Source organism: Marmota flaviventris, chromosome X (assembly GCF_047511675.1).
Source record: "Marmota flaviventris isolate mMarFla1 chromosome X, mMarFla1.hap1, whole genome shotgun sequence".
Classification (NCBI taxonomy): Eukaryota; Metazoa; Chordata; class Mammalia; order Rodentia; family Sciuridae; genus Marmota; species Marmota flaviventris.
Genome location: NC_092518.1, coordinates 134,618,830 through 134,639,177, shown reverse-complemented (window position 1 = coordinate 134,639,177; position 20,348 = coordinate 134,618,830). Strand labels below are relative to the sequence as shown.

Sequence of the window (20,348 nt, the reverse complement as noted above, 5' to 3'; positions counted from 1 at the left end):
CCTCTCACGTCTAGATGCAGTTTAAAATTAACAGAAGTTCCCTACCAGAAAACAGTGCCTGCATGACAGGTCTCCAGGGTCTCGTACCCACACAAAACACCTTAAAGCTCTTGAGTAGGATCTCATTTAAAGCTTCCTGCCAAGTCTCCTATAGGGAAAAAAACTGAGGATGGGGTCCCAGCTGTGCAGCTTGGGGAAGCAGACACTCAGATGAGCTGGTGCCAGAGTATGTTTTTCATATCTGGTTAGAGCTTAGGGGTTCCCCTTTTTGCATGCCAAAACTCTCCCACAAAGTGTTGCTTGTATTTTCTTGGTTTGGGGCACCAAATTGGAAGCAATCCTAGACCTTGCCAGAGTCTTATGTCCCCAAGGCCTTCAGGTTCCTGCCCACTCACCAGCACTAGAACTGATAACACTAGCAGGCTCCAACCAGTAAGTTAGGAGTCCATGTGTCTGCAGGTACAAATAGCACCCCCAGGACATAGTTCCACCCCGGGGACACTATGTAACAAATCTACTTTTCTCCTCAGTGCTTTTGAACAAAATATTGGATTTATGGCCCTTCCTCAAGAGTATTTTATCCTATTAGATAGGCCTCAAGGTGAATGTTCTATAGAAATGTAAAACTAACAAAGGAAAAGAAAATTTTACACAGGACACTAAAGTCCCCAGATTTTTAATCAAAACATTTTATATTTTTTTTGTTATGCCAGTTTGAGATTACTAACAATTATAAAATCCAACAGGAATACTTTAGAAATGCCATGAGTCAACTTTAATATGTAAAAATTACAACACTCTTCTCCCAGCAATAAGCAAGTCCATTCTTCAAATGTAAATGAGGGTTTATAACATGAGGGTACAGAAAAAGTTGTTTCTGCCGCAAACACAAGTAGCCAGATGGATTTGGGTAAATGCTGCTGTACACACAAGCACTAGACGAGTACACAAAGGACTGACAGCTAGGCCAGAAACAAGATGGCCTGTGAGGCCCATACCCAACACCAGAATAGACCACTGTTCTTAAAGGCCATTGGAGACAAGATTTCCCCAGTGAACAAGTTGGTTCAGTTACTCTTTAATTTATCAAGAGTTCTACACCGTTTCATTGAGCAGACTTAATTTTTACAAACTTTTTGAACAGAGAAAGTTAAAAAAAAAAAAACAGAATAAAGTAGGAGAGAACTATAATGTTAAAAATGGTCATTAATAAACAGATCCAGACAATTACTGGACAGTTCTAGGTCTGAAACTGAGGCTTCCCAACTCAAGCAAGGATAGAAGTCAATGGCATACAATCTGTCTTTTTTTTATCCACCCACATCCTTAAAACAGGACAAGATGGGATGACCACAACAGGTAGTATCACTGAGGTTTCAAGTAGCAGCTAAAATGTGCCAGAACTCTCCACCCTGTCCAGAACCTTTGTTCTACTCCCTCAAAACAAAAGAAACTGTTTTCTCAATAAGGCTTTCATCTCTCCCACCAGCTGGGCACAAGGCTTAATGTCACCTTCACTACTCAGACATCACTTCCACCACTTTTGCTTTCTTCTTCTTCTTCTTCTTCTTCTTTGTGGTGTCACTGTCCTGGAGAGATGAGAAACAAGCTTACAGCATCCATTGCAAAACAATTATGACTCCCCACAAAGAAAATCTGATAAATTCCACATAGGTTTGTAACCCTTTTCAGGACTTGTAAGGACCTTCTGGGATAAATTTTGCATGTGAGCTGATGTCTGTGACATCCTAATGGTCTACTTTTGTAAGCTGAAACATTCAGATGATAAAGGTATAAATCCTTCCTACCCATTGTCAACAGAATTTGAACTGGGCGCATTAATATAGTATGTCCCCATGTTCATCCCATGAGAGTGGACAAAGCACTCCAGAACACAGGGAAGCACTAAAGGTAAGAGATCAAGGTAACATCCCATCCTTGTGTTATAGCTTCAAGAGTAATGAAGCCAGCACCACCTAATTCTTTCCCTAGCCAAGGACTAAGCTAGCCCAAGGAATCCAACTGCTTATACATACCCCATCTCCAGGCTCGCCCCCATGCTCTAATGCAGCTTTGGCCTTTTTATCTTTCTTATTCTTCTTCTTTTCCTTCTTGATCAACTGGGGAGCTGCTGGAGGGTTCTCATCACTTTCACTCTCACTCTCTCGCTTCCGCTAAAATGAAAATGATTGGTTGAAAGTTAGATCTTTGTTAGTTACAGACAAGAAAAATTCAGTACATCCAAAAGTCTTAAGAACCCAACTAGACCCAACAGTAAGTAAAGCTGTGGGACACAACAGGAGTACCACAGTCGCAGCATGGGGTTTAGGGACTAGAAGGCCCTGAGAAGTCATTTGTCTCAAAGGTGGACTACAGGACCTAAGAGTGGTCCCTAAATTCTTACAGAATGTAGGCAAAGTTGGAATTCACATCTGACAAGTGAGAAGTTCTGCCAACAGTTTATAAGTCACTAAGTATCACCCAAGTTGCCACCATTTACTTTACTTTCACCCTTTAAACACTGGACTGCTGCTGGCTAGTCTCATTCTCCTCACAGCAGACACACAGGGAACATGAATCAGAGAAGCCCACAGAGCCCAAACCAGGCCCCCAAGGCAAATATGGGACATTATCTGTGTATGCACTGCAGCTAGGATGAGGATGAGAAGCTGAACTGAGCGTAAGATTGGTGCTTAGAATGATCTCCTGAAGCACATTTCCAACAGACCACGGCATGCTACTCACCTTTGGGACTTTTACAGCTTCAGAAACTACCTGTGGGGCTTTTACCACTTCAGCAACTAAAGGTGTAGTTTTTAATACTTCAGCAACCACCTCTCTTTTGCCAGAATCACTGAAATAGAAGAAGCAGTAATAAGTCAAATTGGCTGAGCAGCTTTCCACAGCAGTTCTGCTATATTCTGAGTTATTCAGCAATACTGGGTAAGCCCAAAACCACCAAAAACATACTAACTCTGGACAGAATTCACCAGTTACTATTACAGACTTACTCCCTCGAGAGTCAAACGACCAGATTAGAAAGAACTGTGTGCTATACAGGCCTGAGCCCTTACCTGGCCCAGGCAGCCAAGGTTTCACAGAACCCAGCGAAGAAAACTGAACTGAAGCACTGGGTCCTATAGTTGGGCACTTAGCACATTTGCTCAAAATAAAATTACTCTCACTCTCTACCAAGGATCTGCAACCTCTTATCCTCATCTGTCATCAATGTCCAAATGAAAACTTTCCTGTCTCTACCCAGTCCCTGAAACATCTTACCCTCACCTGTAGTCAATGTACTCCTGCTTCCAGGTGGCAGGAGTGTTATCTGTGGGTTTGCCATGCTTGTCCAGAAGACCCTGCTTGATCATTAGCTTCTTCTGACTTGCCTGGTAGTACATTGGGGTTAAAATTAGAATGGTGTATCAATGCAAAAAATAGACATTGTGACTGCACACTATATCCTTAGACATACCCTGCTTACACAGAATGGCATAACATTTCTCCCTTGTGTATCCTAAGAAGAGCATCCCCCTCCTCTGCAGAATTGTCCTCAATTGTTCCCTCCCCTCTTCACCTCACCAATACCTAACCCATCCACCCTTCACACTGCTTTAAAAGAAAATCCCTTGCCCAGATTCCCTGACCCAGATAAACTCCTCACTGTGGATTCCCCAACCCTGGGGACCTCTCTGACCTTTTTTTTTTTTTTTGGTATCAGGGATTGAACACAGGAGCACTTAACAACTGAGCCACATCCCCAGCCCTATTTTGTATTTTATTTAGAGACAGGGTCTCAATGAGTTGCTTAGTGCCTCGCTTTTGCTGAGGCTGGTTTTGAACCCGTGATCCTCCTGCCTCAGCCTCCTGAGCCACTGGGATTAAAGGTGTGCACCACTGCACCCAGCATCTCTGCACGTCTAACAGCCATTAACTTGGCTAAAATTCAGCATCCTGCTATGTATGTATTTAAGAAATGCCCAACTGTTTTGCCCCATGAGGCCACAAATCTTTGAGGTCTACGATGCAGCCTGACTCTGTTCACTGTCAACAATCCAACACGATGCAAGGCTACAGTAGTAAGGACACACCAAGATTTATAAGAGCAGGTACTAAACAGTAACACAAAGCAAAATAACCCAGCAAGGCCTAAAACCCAGTCCTATTTACCTTTGGACCCAAACCCCACTTCCGAGGGTAGGTGTCTCTCTCCATAATCACTCTCTTGATCTTTGCTACTATACCATGGTCACAGGTAGAGATCACTGCTGTGGTCATCAACGCAATAGCTGTAGGCATTGGAAATAAAAGAATGATTTAAAGGGGGAAGGGCTTGATAATTAATGAATCCCAATTCTACTGCTTCATGACTTTTAAAACCCCACTTACAGCCCTGAGATCTACCACCACAACAGGGGTTTCCTTTGCTTAGACTGTGAATATGGAGAAAAATCCTCCATTATAGGAAGAAAGCTTCTGAAATGATGCTAACTTTACCAATTTAAAGACACCTAACCAAAGCAAGTGGATACACATGGCAGGTTTGTGGCTTAGGACATGTATAGGCTTGGCACACATGTCCCCTAAGGGCCATGGAATGTTACAAGAAAATGGATCCCAGCAACTTCAATCTGTGGGATTGAAGCCTTCTATGACTGCCTCACCTGCTCACAGAGTGAGTTGACATGCTTTGTTTACTTCTAGTATAAATTAGAACTATTAAATGAATAGTCTGACTCACTCATTAAGAGGGGCACAGGGTATTTAAAGTCATAAGGAGTGACCAAATAGTAGCGAAACTTTCATAAATTAAAAAAAAAAAAGTTACTTATTAAGCTACCTGCAAGCAGACAAGGAGCAAAATAAAGGATCTTTATTTTTGATTACCACAGACAACCACAACCACTCATCACCAGTGATTTCCTATATTCTCTCTGGAGAGCCAAGAATCTACTCATTTGAAAGAGAAACCCCACTTATCTCCTCCTCACCTGCACCTGACTGACCTCCCCCTTTACTGTGACCATCTGTAGACCTTAGGAGACACCATGAATAGATCAACTTAAGGAGTCAGTATGTGCAGACTGGCTCTCAGCAAGCATAGCTATGATGATGCAGAATGGAGCCCCATCTCCAGAACTGATGAGGGTGACATCCCTCCTTACCCATGCAGATTGCTTCCCCCTTGGTAGTGATGACCACAATCTCCTGGTTGACCTCAATGCCATCTTCATATCGGAGAACACCTGGCAGCATAATCTTGGCCCCATAGCAGATTGCATTTACCTACAGAGATGGTATCACATGTGAGGCCCCCAGCCACTGCCCTCCATCCCACTCCTACACTCTATAACAGGAGAGGTGAGAGCAGGAAAAGTAGCTAACGGCACTGATAGTTCAATAGGACATCAAGGGTCACAGAATAGTAGCAGCTACTTACTGCATGCTAGGCACTGGTCTAAAAACTTTACACATCTCATTATTCCCATGAATCCCTAGTTGCTGAAGAACACATCCCTCTTTCTTCACTAAGTTACATAATCAGATATTTAGGTGCTACTTTTCTCCTATGACATATAGGTGCTGTCATTTTAAACAAACCTGCCTTACTTTTCATAAACTGCCCCCTACTAACTTTTACCAGGAGAAAGAACAATACATTTACTGGAGATGCAAGCAGTAACAGAATCCCAAAGTAACTTGCAAAAAGTTAAGTAGGCCTGCTCAATCACATAAGTTTTGGCATAGAACTTATAAGCCAATGGTTAACTCCCTAGAGTTTGATGGCATCCGATGCATCCATGTATTTCATGACATCTTGTCTTCACTTGACCACATTCCACCCTCTCCTTAAATTCACCCAGAAGTTAACAGCCTGATCCCAGAACATCACATTTACACGTGACTTGTTTTCAATTCTTAATAGTGCCATGTTTTAGTATACCTCTTTAATCTTTTAACCTTTTATTATAGACTATGACAATTATCAACCTCAAATTATTACACGGAAATGTCCCTCAAGTTAGAAAAAAATTTATGGCTACGTAGTATTTAACAAAAATTGATTATGCACCAAGCCACAAAACAATCTTAATTTATAAAAGCCTACATTCTCTAATCATATTACAATTAGAAATAAAAAGGCTATTTTAAAAATTCCAGACCCTTAAAAAAAGAAAGGGTCAAACTAAAATAACTGCATTTCACTTGCATTACTAAGAGGACTACTCTTTTTTGTTTGTTGTTATTTGGTAATAGAGATTGACACTGGATCCCAGAGCACTTAACCATAGAGCCGCTTCGTAACCCCCCCCCCCTTGAGATGGGGCCTTGCTCAGTTGCTGAGGCTGGCTTTGAACTTGTGCTCCTGCTTCAACCTCCCTAGTGGCTTGGATTACAGGCATGTGCCACTGTGTGCAGATGAAGACTTCTTCTCTTAAAGTCAATGTTTAATTTGCTCTATTTTTAAATAGAAGGAGAATTAGCATTAAACCTTTAAAGATATATATATATGGTTTTGACTTCATAGATGTTTCCGTTATTAACAGCAGGGAATCTAGCATCTAACCTATGCCAATAGGAGGGGAATTGGACCCTAAGGAAAATGATAAATGTAAATTCACAGTACTAATGTTTCATTTTTTAAAAATAGAATGGTTTCAGAACATGGACTGTCTCATCTCTGGAGTACATCCTATCCAAATGTGGGCTCTTAATCCAGAACTTACTGCACTATCTTTCATAACCAATCGTTTATGGGATGTCAACAGCTTTTCCAAAGGGTAAACAACTCGCCGCAGGTAACTCTCATCCTTGTGGTTATCATATAGCCACTGAGCATCAAGCACATCATGCATTGTCACCATATGGTCCTGAAAAGCAACCACAGATGAAAGTAATTCAGTGTCTTCATATCTCAAATATCCACCAGAACCCAAACTTCTTAAAATTGAAGGTAACTACTTGTGAACTTGTCTGCTAGTCTAAGGTCATTAGGAATCTTCAGTCTCTTAGAATTGTTATTTTAACTGTTGCTAAATTAGATTTAAGCAGGCATTTTTGTAGACCAGGAAGTAAATAGAATAGATTAATATTTTCTATCTGATCATCTCCCCTAGTCAATTTTAATGTTCCAAAGTTTAATTAACAGAACAGGGAAGCTGCCCTGAACTGAACTCAACACTTTGGAAATCGTCTTTCCCAGGATATGAAGCATGTAAGGTTCCATCAAGGGCTGGCAGATATTAAGAATCAGTTCTAACGCCTCTAGCCCCACAATGGCATACCTTTTCACTCATGACTCCAGAACGAACCCTCCGAAGTTCCTGCATCTGACCGCCAACTCCCAACAATAAGCCAAGGTGTACACACAGTGTCCGAATGTAGGTGCCAGCCTCACAACTCACCCAAAAGATTCCTGAGACACATATACAAAAAAGTAGCACCTATTTTACAGAGTAAACACATATTTGGTTGTGAACCCGAGTTATTCTCCATCTGAGCCATCAGGCCTAGAGATGACAGATGCAGGAGAAGAATATACAATGTGCTAAGTGCATCTACTTTTAACAACAGAATGGAACCCTCAAAAACGCATTCCTACTCACTTGCAGTCTGTGGCAATTCAGGTACTCACAGGTCTAACGACTCACCTAGTCTTCTTTCAGGATCATATTCAATCATCTTGCTCTCATAGATAGTCCTCACTCGGAGTTGCCTCTTTACTGCAGCAATAAGTGGGGGTCGCTGGAACAGGGCACCTGTCAGAGTTTCTAGGGCCTAAGAATAAATACAAACCAAAGCACTTTCATCACATAGATTCTTACATAAGTTTAAAGGGCATATTTGGGGGATTTATAACACAATTGAGACACAGGTTTATTTCAATTATTAAGATCAAAAATACCCTTTTTAAAAACATCTTTAAATTTTTTTTATTTTTATTTTTTAGTTGTAGATGAACAATACCTTTATTTATTTTTATGTGGTGCTCATGGTGGAACCCAGTGCCTCACACATACCAGGCAAGCACTCTACCACTGAGCCACAATCACAGCTCTAAAATGCCCTTTCTTTAACTACTCAGGTAAGGGTTTGTCCTCACCTCCTGTATTCCCCTCCTCAGGCTAGCTAAGGAAGCCCACTGAAAAGGGCATAAGAGATAATAAACTAGGAAAGCTAACCTGTCTCCACATAGTTAGGGGCTCAGAAACCCAAGCAGTCTAAGGTGCCCTCCCTACAGTGGCAGACTTACCCTAGAAAGCTGAGTCCCCCCTTCAATAGCATTGTGCAGCCGGACAATTCCCACATACTCTTTGCCTGAAAAATGACAAAAGAGTAGTCAGGTGTGGCCACTAAGTTTTTTAATACTTCTAACATGCCTAATCACTGCCATTTTGCATAGCAGAAAATGCAGATATTTCACATCATGTTTACATAAAACTTTTATTAAGAGATAGATTTCATGGTGCTGATGGGAACAAGAAATGAAGTTATTTTTCTCACTTGGAGGTCAATGGGGCTGACAAGAACAGCTGGACACCCAGTACAGAGCCCAATTGGAAAATACCTTGCTAAGGTAAGTAGAATTTTCTCAGGTGAGAATGAGAAAAAGGGTACTTTAGGCAGCAGGAGAGGAGCCTGGAATGACAAGCCCAGAGCTGGACAGAATTCTGCCTCAGTGTTAGAAATGAATTCGTTGACTCAATGTGCACATGACCAGTATCTCAAACTCCAAAAGAGACCAACCTGGGTCTGGCAAAGGACAGAAGGGCATATGAAAACCAAAAGAATATCCCTGCTTCAGGAATTTCTCTCTCCTAATTAAGAAATTTCCAAGAGCCAAAATGCACAAGGGAAGCAAATGCAGAGTGCCTTCCAATCTCTAACTAGCCAGCCCTCTGCTCCATCTTTCACATACCTGCACTCTGTTGTGATTTCACCAAACGTGTTGCACGTTCTATGCACACGATTAAACAGCCAGTCACCTTTGGATCCAAGGTGCCACTGTGTCCTGTCTTCTCTACCCGAAGTATTCGTCGGATCCAGGCTACCACCTCATGGGAAGAGGGGTTAGAGGGCTTGTCAAGATTAATAAAACCTGTCCTAGAATGGGGAAAAAAAAATGTACTACCTGTTCTGAACTCTTCAACCAACCAAAAACAAAAATCACTACCACCACCATCACCAACAATAATTTTCTGAAGAATTAAAAAGAAAAAAAATCCATCACAGATATAGGTTATATATCCAGGGCAAAGCCATTCTAAGATGACACTACCTCTTTGAATATGAATAATGTGAAAGCATTATTTTGAAAAGAACTTGATTGAACAATGCTTGATCCCAACACATTTACCTGATATAGTCCCCAATCTCCCTCTTCAGAGGATTTGAACCACAAGGAAGAGGTGTATAGTGTGTTGTCCTTACATTTAGCTTATCGAAATTCTAGAAAGCAACAATATAACACAAAATAAATGAACCACTGACACATCTAAAACAAGAGTTAGCACCATCATCAACCCTTAAAGTTCATAAATCTAGATTTTTGTGCCTACATTACCATTAGTTGCTGTGACAGACTGTTAAAACTCCTTAAATACTGAGAAAATTCCCAATATTGGAACAAGACAAATTTGAGCACTTACTTGTAGATTCAAGTCATTACTCTAGAAAAAGAGACTTACTGGGGTACTACAGAACACATACTAGGCTTCATTGTGCAGGATTTGAATAAAACATGGAATAGCTTTGATTTTCTCAGCAACAAAAGAGCCAAACTGAAGATGACTGGCAATGTTTCTGAACATGGCCAGCTTATTCTTGCTCCATATGCCCCATATCTCTGCTCCTTTGTAATCTCCTGAAACTTGATCACCAGTTGGTTAAGAATTCACTACCTGAAGTCTATCTTTCATCATCAGTTTAGTTTCTCCATGGTACCTACAACAACAGCAATAATGTTTCAACCACCTATCTCCCATTCCTGGAGTTTGGGACCTTACATACCCTGTTTATTAGCGTATTTCCAGGCCAACAACAGAAAAGAGATATTGCTTAAACGACAATGATTATCCGGCCAAGCAGAAACTCAAACTGATTAAATTATATAAATACCATTCTTTCATCATCACATACACAATGATTTTTATTAAAACTGTCAAGGGATATCTCACTAACTTTTTTCTCTAAGACTCATAGCTGTTATCCATTTTTTTTTTAGTTGTAAATGGACACACAATATCTCTTTATGTATTTATTTTTATGTGGTGCTAAGGATTGAACGCAGTGCCTCACATCTATGAGGCAAGTGCTCTACCACTGAGCTACAGCCAACCCGAGCTGTTACCCATTTTAATTGTGAAAATTATGAAAACAGTGTAATTTAACTCTATTTCTCAAGTACCCAATTTAAACCTCAAAGAAATAGTGAATACTATATGTTAGAAACTGTGCCTAAATACGTTTCATAGAACTAACCCTCAGCCCAACTTCCTAAGTGAAGATATTATGAGCAAACTGCCTTAAAAAGTTTAAACAACTAGTCCAAGATCACACACAATGTGATTCAAATAGGTCTGGCCTAAAAGCCCAGAAGTAAAGCAATGCAAGTCTGGTCCACAAACTGGTGCAGGTGTACAAGATGGAGTAAGTTAAGAAACGAACTTGTTTACAAATTTTGATAGTAATTTAACATTGTGGTGACATTTTTACTGTACAACAATGTTGGATGCACTGGAAATTTTAAAATAACCTGGCCCTTTATCTCAGATACCTGAAATGTCACTGTTTTAGACTGTGATTTATTATGGTGGCATTTGTTAAAGTGAAAGATTTAGTAGTAAATATGCTTTTTTATTTTATTTATTTTAAAATATTTTTTAGTTGTAGATGGACACAGTATTTTATTTATTTTTATGTGGTGCTGAGGATTGAACATAGTGCCTCAGGCATGCAAGGCAAGTGCTGTATGCTGTACCACTGAGCTACAACTCCAGCCCCTAGTAGTAAACATTCTTAATTAACTGTTTAACAATTAGAAATAGTGTCAAAGTCAGACATCAACCTTACGCACACAGCACATACCTTTAGCAACAAGGGCCACTGAGATGTATCCAACTGAGCCACTTTGGATTCTGGTTTGATAAGAAATTCTTCAGCATGCTGTATTTCCTTCAAGAGGACAGACACATGACCTATTAGATCTTTCCATCCATTTTGAACAATTCCATTACTACCACAACAGTGTATGCCTTTTAAATGACAAATAAGGCATTGTGTGCCTTTTCCTCAGAACCTCCACAGGGAAGAAATGAACCAGAAGCTCTTTAGGTGAAGTGCCATTAAGATGGGTGCAATACATTTAAAATAAAAGGAAATGGGGGTCTGCTGATCGGACAAGAAAGAGAAATCCAGGAAGAACAGTTGCTGTTGCCAACAGCATTTTGTAAACTATGTATAATTAGAAACTTAGGTTGTCTGCCTTTGGCTTTTCAGTGTTTTGGCTCTAAACAATGACTAGTGAATGCTAGCCCATTCGTTGAGAATATTTAATACTTCTTTAGTTTAATATGTTAAGTAGTCTTTTTAGTCAAAGCAAAGTAAAATACATCCCTACTTACAGCTACATCTTCTTCTTGTAAAGACTTCCGCTCCTTTTTCTTCTTATGTTTCTTTGGTAAAATAACTACTAAAACAAACACGAGATTTGGTAATTTTTCCTCAGAACAAACGAAACAAAACTGAAAGTTAAGACAGGTAGAAAAAGGATTTTAATCTAGCACTGGTGCAGAAAACTCAAACCAAACACATGGGTCGACTGCCTGGTAATGACTGCAAGCTGTTGCACGTGCTGATTTCCCTTCCAATTCACCACGTGGCTGTGGCAAGGCTCAAACACCCAGCAGAAGCGCTCACCCATGGGCCAGAAAGTTCCACAGGCGGCCACTCAACTGTTCATGCGGGCGTGTGTTCTCTAGGACGTTTTGAACTCGGAGTTATCCCCATTCCGGGACCACCCGGCCTTTTCCCCACACCTTCTTAGTACCCTCGCTCTCTTCATCCCATGACACTAATGGCGACACGAGTTCTAGGTGTACTCTCAGAGGTGGGAAGCCTGAAACCCGTGGAGTACAGTTGCCTCTAGAGCTTCTGCTCGACACTCCTCCGTGGAGTCAGGGCCAAGAGGCAAGGTAGGCCTAAGGCTCGGCGGGTACGCGGCAGACCCACCAGCGAGAGCAGGCAGCAGGCGCGGGGCCTGATGCTATCTCCCCACCCCTGGCTCCTCAAGACTTCAAAGGGTCGCCCAGGTCTCACTACCAAGGCGCCCGCAGCCCTTACCTTCCTCGTCCGCCATGTTGTACAGCACCGCGTGCGTTCCAGGCACGCCACCCCCGAAAAAACTACCGCAGACTCCCGCCGCTAGGGTCCGTCAGGCCGCGCCACCAGGACCCGCCCACCCGCGCACCGCCCGTGCGTGCCGCGCCGCAGGGCGGGAAGGGGAGGGACTTCACTGGGGATGGGGCCTGGGACGCGCGCGGGCCATCTACTAAATGTCATTGGCTGCCTCTGCCCATTGCCGGGCACGACTGCGCATGTGCTTGAGGACTCACCCAGCCTCTGATGGTTCCAGCTGGAGGCGCAAGCGCCGCGCGCCTTCAAGGCCTGCACCGTGTGGGCGTGGCTCTGGCAGTCGCTTGCTAGTGGTCTCAGCTTTGACTTCCCACACTCAGGTTCTGTAAGTAGAAACCCGCGGCCTTCTCACGCCTACCCGTTCAAGTTGGTGTCAGAACAATTACGTTGAAAAAATAAAACGTCGAGGCACAAGAAGGATGAAAGCCCTTTGCTGCTTGGAATTTACTTCCAGTTAGGGCGATGCTGACCAATAGGAATAGAGTGAGAGCCATGTGTGGACCTGCACATTTTCCAGCAGCCACATGAAAGAAAAATAAAAGGATGAAAATTTATTATAGTAAAAAATTTTATTTTGCCCTGCATAGCTGAGATATCACCATTTCTGGTGGCTTTTCTCCACCATTACTGCTGTCTATGACTCGTCTAGATTTTTCCAGTGGCCTCCTACAGGTGCATCTGTTTCTACTTTTAGATCCTGTCCCTTCTCTGCTCAAAATCTTTTAAGGCTTCCCATTGTAGTGGGTTGAACAGTGGTCCCCCAAAAGCTATGTCCACAACCTAACCTTCAGACCCTGTGAATGCAATAGTATTTGCAAAAGGGTCAGTGAATAAATAATGAAGTTAAGGATCATGAACTCATCCTGCATTACTTGGCTGAGCCCTAAAACCAATGGCAAGCTCCTTACAAGACAACGGAAAAGTCAGAAGAGGAAAAGTTCAAGTGAAGGTGAAGGCAGAGATTGACATGCTTTCAGATTTCTAGCCTCTATAATTGTGAAAGAGTAAATTTCTGTGGGTTTTAAGCCACTGGTTTGGAGATAATTTGTTATAATAGTCCAAGGAAACTAATACACCATCTCACTAAAGAGCAAAAGCCAAAGTTCTTACAATGGCTATGAGAATTTGCCTCCAATTCTTCTTCTTGAGTTCATGTCCTTCCAATCATGCCCTTTATTACTTTCCTCCTGCCATGATGGCTCTTGCCTGTTCCTGAGTATTATAGGGGCATTCCTCCATCTTGGGGCTTTCATACCTGCTCTTCCCTCATTGTCTGCTCCACTATTAGAATATTATAGCTTTATCAAGGCAGGAAATTTTTGTCTGTTTTGTTCACTGCTATATACTCCTTCCTATAGGCTACAAACTGGAACCAAATTGGATTCTCTCCAAGGATATTCATAGCACAATTATTCACAATAGCCAAAGGGTGGAAACAATTCAAATGGCCATCAGCAGTTGAATATATAAACAAAAAGTGGTCTATCCATATCATGGAATATTATTTACCCATAAGGAAGGAATTAAATATGATATTAATACGTTTTACAACATAGATGAACCTCGAAAACACTATGATGAGTGAAAGAATCAAAAGACATAAGGCCACATATTATATGATCCCACTTACACAAACTGCTCAGTATAGGCAAATCTAGATAGAGGCACATTAATGGTTGCCTAGTACTAGGAGGTTTAGGATAACACTGGAAATAACTGCTAATGAGTTATTAGCAGAAGCAGGGTTTCCCTTTAAAGTGGCAAAATGTTCTAAAATTACATTGTGGTTATAGTTATATAAAATTTTAACAATTGTGGAATAAGATGGCCACTCATTACTGCTCTGAATAGATTAAAGGACAATCAAATTCCTTGAATTTTTTGTTGAGCTTATGGACAAAATTTCTATAACCATGCTCAAGGAATCACTTTTATAGCACAAAAAAAGGTAACCAAAACCCAAAGTTATATTTTGATCTAATGCCATATCAAATTACAAAACTCAGTGAATTTGCAGCTTTGTCAGTTCTCTAAATAAAAGTTCATGCAGGGCTGGGGTTGTAGCTCAGTGGAAGAGCACTTGCCTAGCATGTGTGAGGCACTGGGTTCAAGCCTCAGCGCTGCATATAAATAAATAAAACATAGGTATTGTGTCCATCTAATATATATATGCAATGGTTAGAAAAGAATAGAACACTGAGATTTGAAATGGGAATAAAAAGGAGAACAGGAAGGACTGAGAGTAGGAAGAATCCCTTGCACATTAAAACAACAGTAGGAGTTAGCAAATAGGTATCAGTAAAGAGGCAATATTTATACAATTGAAATTTGAAGGTTCTTTTATTTTGGTACCAGGGATTGAACTCAGGACCTCTCAACCACTGAGCCAAATCTCTAGCCCGATTTTGTATTTTATTTACAGACAGAGTCTCACTGAGTTGCTTAGGGCCTTGCTAAGTATCTGAGGCTGGCTTCGAACTTGGGATCCTCCTGCGTCAGCCTCTTAAATCACTGGGATTACAGGCTGCACTCAGCTTTGAAGATTCTTGACAACACGTTTGAGAACATAATTTAAATCAGATTTAAATATTGGTATAGATATTGTTCCATGTGAAGATCATGTCTAGATCAAGAATCCTATCCTAGAATTTTACCTGCAATGGACAATGGAGTTTGGGTGAGAATAGACAATGATTTAAGTAACTTCTTTGTTGATAGATGATGATAGCTATTAGAGTCTCATCCCAGATTATTTTCACCACATTGTCTTCACCACATCTGGCCAGATAACCAAAAGAAAGTTACCTGAGAATTCACTACAGTACATGGAGGACTTTACTTCTGATACCAAATTCTATGCCAGTTGGAAATACAGCCATACACCATTGCTTAAAATGGGGCAAGTTCTGATTACTTCATTGTCAGACAAATATCCCAGAGTGTATGTGCACAAACCTGGAAAACATAGCTCAATCACTCAGCATGGTGTCTTGATGCAGTCATAATGTGCATGAGGCTTCTGCCAGCTTAACATGGCATATTGGTTCACAGTAAACTTTTCTTTAGATGTAGAAGAGTACACACTAAAATAATGATAAACAGTATAGTACAGTAAATACATAAACCAATAATAGTTTATTATCAAGCATTATGTTCTGTACATAATTTTATGTCAATACCCATGGTCAGTGTTGTAGGTTTATTTATGCTAGCATCACCACAAACACATTATCTTTTGCTACCACTGTTATATATGTTTTATGTGGTATATGGCTGTATTTTGTTTGCAAGTAAAAGAAACTGACTTTTGCATGGTTTACCAAAAAATGAAATTTATTGGAAGGGTGAAATGGGCTCATGGACTCAATAAAGGACAGGTTTAAAGAATGAATATGATAAATACAGTTAGCCCTCCCAATCTATTTATTCCACATACGAGGTTTTAACCAACCACAGATCAAGAATATTCAGGAAAAAAAGTGGCATTTGTACTGAACATGTAAAAATTTTTGTATTATTATTATTATTATTATTATTAGTAGTAGTAGTAGTAGTAGTAGTAGTAGTACAGGGGACTGGACTCAGAGGCACTTAATTGCTGCATCACATCCCCAGCCCTTTTATTTTTTATTTTGAGGCAGGGTCTCACTGAGTTGCTTAGGGTCTTGCTAGGTTGCTGAGGCTGACTTTGAGCTCACAATCCTCCTGCCTCAGCCTCCTGAGCCACTGGGGTTACAGATATGTACTACCGTGCCTTGCTCTTATCATATTTCCTAAGCAACATAGTATAGCAACTATTTACGTTACATTTAGTATTAAAAGTCATGTAGAAATCATTTAAAGTATATTGGAAGATGTATACTGATTGTATTCAAATATGTCTTACTTTGTCGTTCAGTATAAGTGACTTGAGCATTGACAGATTTTGGTACCTGAAGAGGTCCCAGAGTCAATCTCCTGTGGATATAGAAGGACAACTGTATAGAGATATATAAATAAATAAAGATATAGACACACTTCTATAAATGAATGAGAATGAGAGCAAATGTGTAAGCAGAGTGAGTGAACACTAAAGTTAGGCCTCAAAACTATTTATATCTCATATCTCACTTCCATAGTATGGTACTACACAAAGTTATACAGTTATATTAGACTTTAGTAAAAGATTGTAGAGATAAAAACAGAAAAACCACATTTCAAAAAATATTTAAAACAATAGGTCTGAATATGACTTTTCCTCTACTTTAGGAGAAAAGCCCCTAACAACTAAACTCTTCATATTGTGTCTCCTTATAGATGCTCTTTAATTACTAACCTGCTTTTCTGCCCTCAGGTCCTATAGGGTAATGATTGATTGGTTTAAAATGTTTCACTAGTCATATGTAGTAAATGCTATTAGTTGGTTACCCAATAGCTATCCTTTTTCTTTTCTTCATTAATAATAAAATCCCAGTTTTATTCAATGCAACTGTTGCTTCATGTTACTAAGTTTTGAAATAGTTTATTGGGCAACAGTACAAAGTAAACTGTGGACAGTGACTGGAGTGACATAAGCTTAATCAGGTGGTTATTCCAATTTCTACTACAGTTTCAAATGTAATCTATTTGCTAAAACAATTGTGCACCTTTCCTAACATTTTCTATTTTCATTGACCTGGCCAATGTTGAAATGGTTTCTTGAAGATTTTGCTATGTTGCTAATTGTGACAAAACCTTGTGAGGATAGAGTGCTATCCTACAGGATCTGGAACATACTGTGAACCAGAGACCATTGAATGATGCATTTTTTCTCATGATCAGAATGTAAGAGGTCTGTGAAATATTGTGCTGGCAGGTTCTTTATATTAGGTATTCACATAGGGCCAAATGGGGATGGCTTCTTTTGCTCCATGATGTCTAGGACCCTGGCTAAGATGATGTGATGACTAGCGGCGATGTAAAAGCTTTACACTTAACACTTAAATCTAGGGTTAATTTTGAGTTCATTTCTTAAAAAATATATTTCTTTTAGTTGCTGATGGAACTTTTATTTTTATTTATTTATATATGGTGCTAAGAATTGAACCCAGTGCCTGACACATGCCAGGCAAGCGCTCTACCACTGAGATACAGCTCTAGCCTCTTGAGTTCATTTTAATATAAGTTGAAAGGTTTAGGTTAAGATTTTTGTTCATTTGATTTTTGGTTATTTTTGCCTACTGTTCTGGTACTGTTTCTTGAAAAGGAAAACAGTTCCTCCACTGAACTGGACTTCAGTAAGGCTGAAGGGGAAAGGTAATTTGGGTGGCAAAAATCTTTTCAATTATTTCCTAAGATAACTGTAAATATTCATTTTGTCACCAAATGTCAAATTGCATATTTCTTTTTCTTTATAAAAATGTTAAGCCATAACCAAATAATAAAATAAAATTATTGTATCAAGAAAAAAATGGGGGCTGGGGATGTGGCTTAAGCGGTAGAGCATTCGCCTGGCATGCGTGCTGCCCAGATTCAATCCTCAGCACCACATATAAACAAAGATGTTGTGTCCGCCGAAAACTAAAAAATATTAAAAATTCTCTCTCTCTCTCTCTCTCTCTCTCTCTCTCTCTCTCTCTCTCTCCTCTCTCTTTAAAAAAAAGAAAAAATTGGGAAATTTATGTAGGTCTATTTCTGGGTTCTCAATTCTATTTCATATATCTATATATCTATCTCTCTGCTAATACTACACAGTCTTGAATATTGTAGCTTTATAAAAATCTTTGAAATTGTATGAAGAGATTTATGTGTTGGTTTTGTATTGTAAAACCTTGCAAAATTCACATACTAGTTATGAGGGTTGTTTTTATATATTCCTTAAGATTTTCTGTGAAGACAAATATGTCATGTGCAAATCAAGACTATTTCATTCTTTCAAATCTGTATTCTTTTTGCTTCTTTTTAAAAATCTATTTTACTGGCTAGAACTTCTGTCACAGAAGGAGAGGTGTTTCCAGAGAATGGTATGAGGGGTTCCCAGAGAGAAGGGGGAACACAACTCATGACCACCAAGGGTCTTGGCTTATGTGATGGAAAAGAATTTCAACATACACTGATCAAAGGCATAAACAGTTTATTTAGGAAAGCAGATACACATTCAAGGAAGACTGTAGGCTACCTCAAGAGAGAAATGCCTTTGTGGGTAAAACAAGGAATACATACTCAGGGGAGAATATGGGCCATCTTAGGAGGGACAAACATGTTTTGGTGGTTCCTGTCTTTTTTAAAAGAAATTTGATGAGAGTGGGTATGAGAAGGTAGAATGATATCTGTCTGATGATCTCAAAATGATTTATGATGGTCTAGTCAATCTCAGGATCCTTAGCTTGACATCATCTTTATTATCTGATCAATGGATAGTGCTGGAAAGTCCTCTAAATTATAGGTTCCTCAAGATATCATCTCTCTCTTTAATCTGTTTATTTGTGGGTTAATTAATAGTGAACAGATAGAATTACAGATTTTCTATGACTTTGGAAATGACAAGCCTGGGAGAAAGACTGGCTTAGGGAGTGACAGGTATGAAAAAGGATGTGGGATTTTTTAATTAAAAATTTATTTTCTATTCTTACCTTTATGTCTCCTTTCTACCTATTTTTAATTTCTTTTGTTCTACCTAATTTCCAATACTGTGTTGAATAACAGTGTTAAGAGTGAGCTGGGCACAGTGGTTCATGGTTGTAATCCTAGCAGCTGGGGAGGCTGAGGCAGGAGGACTGTGAGTTCAAAGCCAGTCTTAGCAACTTAGTGAGGTCCTAAGCAACTTAGGGAGACCCTACCTGTAAATAAAATATAAAAAGCACTGGGGATGTAGGTTAGTGGTTAAGCACCCCTGGGCTCAAAGCCCTGGTACCACACACACACAAAAAAAGAGTGGATATCCTCTCTAGGCTCACAATGTTAATGAAACAGTATGCAATTTCTCACCATGAAATATGATGTTAGCTAAAGAACATCCTGTAGATATTCTTTAATGGTTTGTTGAATTTTTTTCTCATTAATGGGTGTTGGATTCTGTCAAATGCTTGTTCTGTATTAAATGATACAATAAAAGAAGACTTTTTTCTCTTAACTTTTAATGTAGTGACTTGCATTGATTGTATTTCATATATTGAATGACCTTGACATGTCTGGGGTAAACCCCACTTTGACATGGTATACAATTCTTTTTATGTTTTTTGAGTTCCTTTTGCTAGTATTTTGCTAAAATTTTTTGTGTCTATAGTCACAAGGCATACCAGTCTCAGTTTTCATTTCATTTTTTTCAAAAAACTGTCTTTTTCTGGTTTGGGTATCAGAATAATACAGGCTTCACAGAATGAGTTGAAAAGTATTTGATTTGGGCTTGTGACAACAGTTTCATGTGATTTAAAATATAACAATAGTGGATGGATGGGGATATGGCTCAGTGTTAAGTGCCCTTTTGGCTTAATCCCTGGAGTGTGTGTGTGTGTATATAACAATAATGGATATGATATCAGTATTTTCTCATAAGAAGTGAGAAATACTATCATTCACAATAATAAAGCCAAATATCATACTTCAGATGGAATCTAGGTGGATTTCACTCTCAGAGAGAGATTTTATAGATGCCTGAATAGAAGAAAGAGAGTTCCCCTTTCTGAATTTTTACCATGACACTCCAGGCTTTATAGATTTATTAAAACAAGAGGTGGATAGGAAGTGGGAGATAAAGAAAGCCCAGTACCCTGATATTATTATCGCACTCCGTACACACAAGTATAGCTGTTTCCTTATATCTCTCCATGATTCAAAAATTTCTTTTCAAATTTCTTTTCTTTTTGTAACATATAATTTAGATGCATACTTCATGCCCATTATGACATAGTTGAAATAGAAATTCTTCTGTAAGAGTGAACGTTTATTTCCACAAATCCTTGTAGTTATAAGATTTA

General features: G+C 39.6%; 1 protein-coding gene and 1 non-coding gene across 3 annotated transcripts; both read right to left on the bottom strand.

Moving 5' to 3' along the window:
* Positions 1-749: 749 nt before the first annotated feature.
* On the bottom strand, positions 750-12,451 carry Dkc1 (dyskerin pseudouridine synthase 1). Of its 2 annotated transcripts, none has more exons than XM_027923014.2 (15): positions 12,343-12,451; positions 11,625-11,692; positions 11,089-11,175; positions 9,359-9,450; positions 8,921-9,105; positions 8,255-8,319; positions 7,653-7,779; positions 7,287-7,417; positions 6,729-6,872; positions 5,166-5,286; positions 4,171-4,289; positions 3,286-3,389; positions 2,746-2,854; positions 2,037-2,174; positions 750-1,589 (listed from the first exon to the last, which is right to left on the bottom strand). In XM_027923014.2, exons 1-15 carry the CDS (start codon positions 12,356-12,358, stop codon positions 1,518-1,520), a joined length of 1,578 nt encoding a protein of 525 aa, XP_027778815.1. In that variant the 5' UTR covers positions 12,359-12,451; the 3' UTR covers positions 750-1,517. The 2 variants fall into 2 exon arrangements, with proteins under 2 accessions (XP_027778815.1, XP_027778816.1); XM_027923015.2 differs by having other exon boundaries at positions 11,625-11,689.
* On the bottom strand, positions 7,058-7,190 carry LOC114081571 (small nucleolar RNA SNORA36 family). The gene has a single exon (XR_003580822.1). It is a non-coding gene; the product is annotated as a small nucleolar RNA SNORA36 family (small nucleolar RNA).
* Positions 12,452-20,348: the final 7,897 nt, after the last annotated feature.

What these genes read in the sequence shown, in the direction of transcription:
- Dkc1 (XM_027923014.2), bottom strand. An exon ending in CAGGAGTACATTGACTACAG is followed by an intron (nt 2,855 to 3,285) that starts GTGAGGGTAAGA and finishes CTTCTATTTCAG; the next exon opens with TGATTCTGGCAAAAGAGAGG. An exon ending in GGGGCGAGCCTGGAGATGGG is followed by an intron (nt 1,590 to 2,036) that starts GTATGTATAAGC and finishes TCATCTCTCCAG; the next exon opens with GACAGTGACACCACAAAGAA.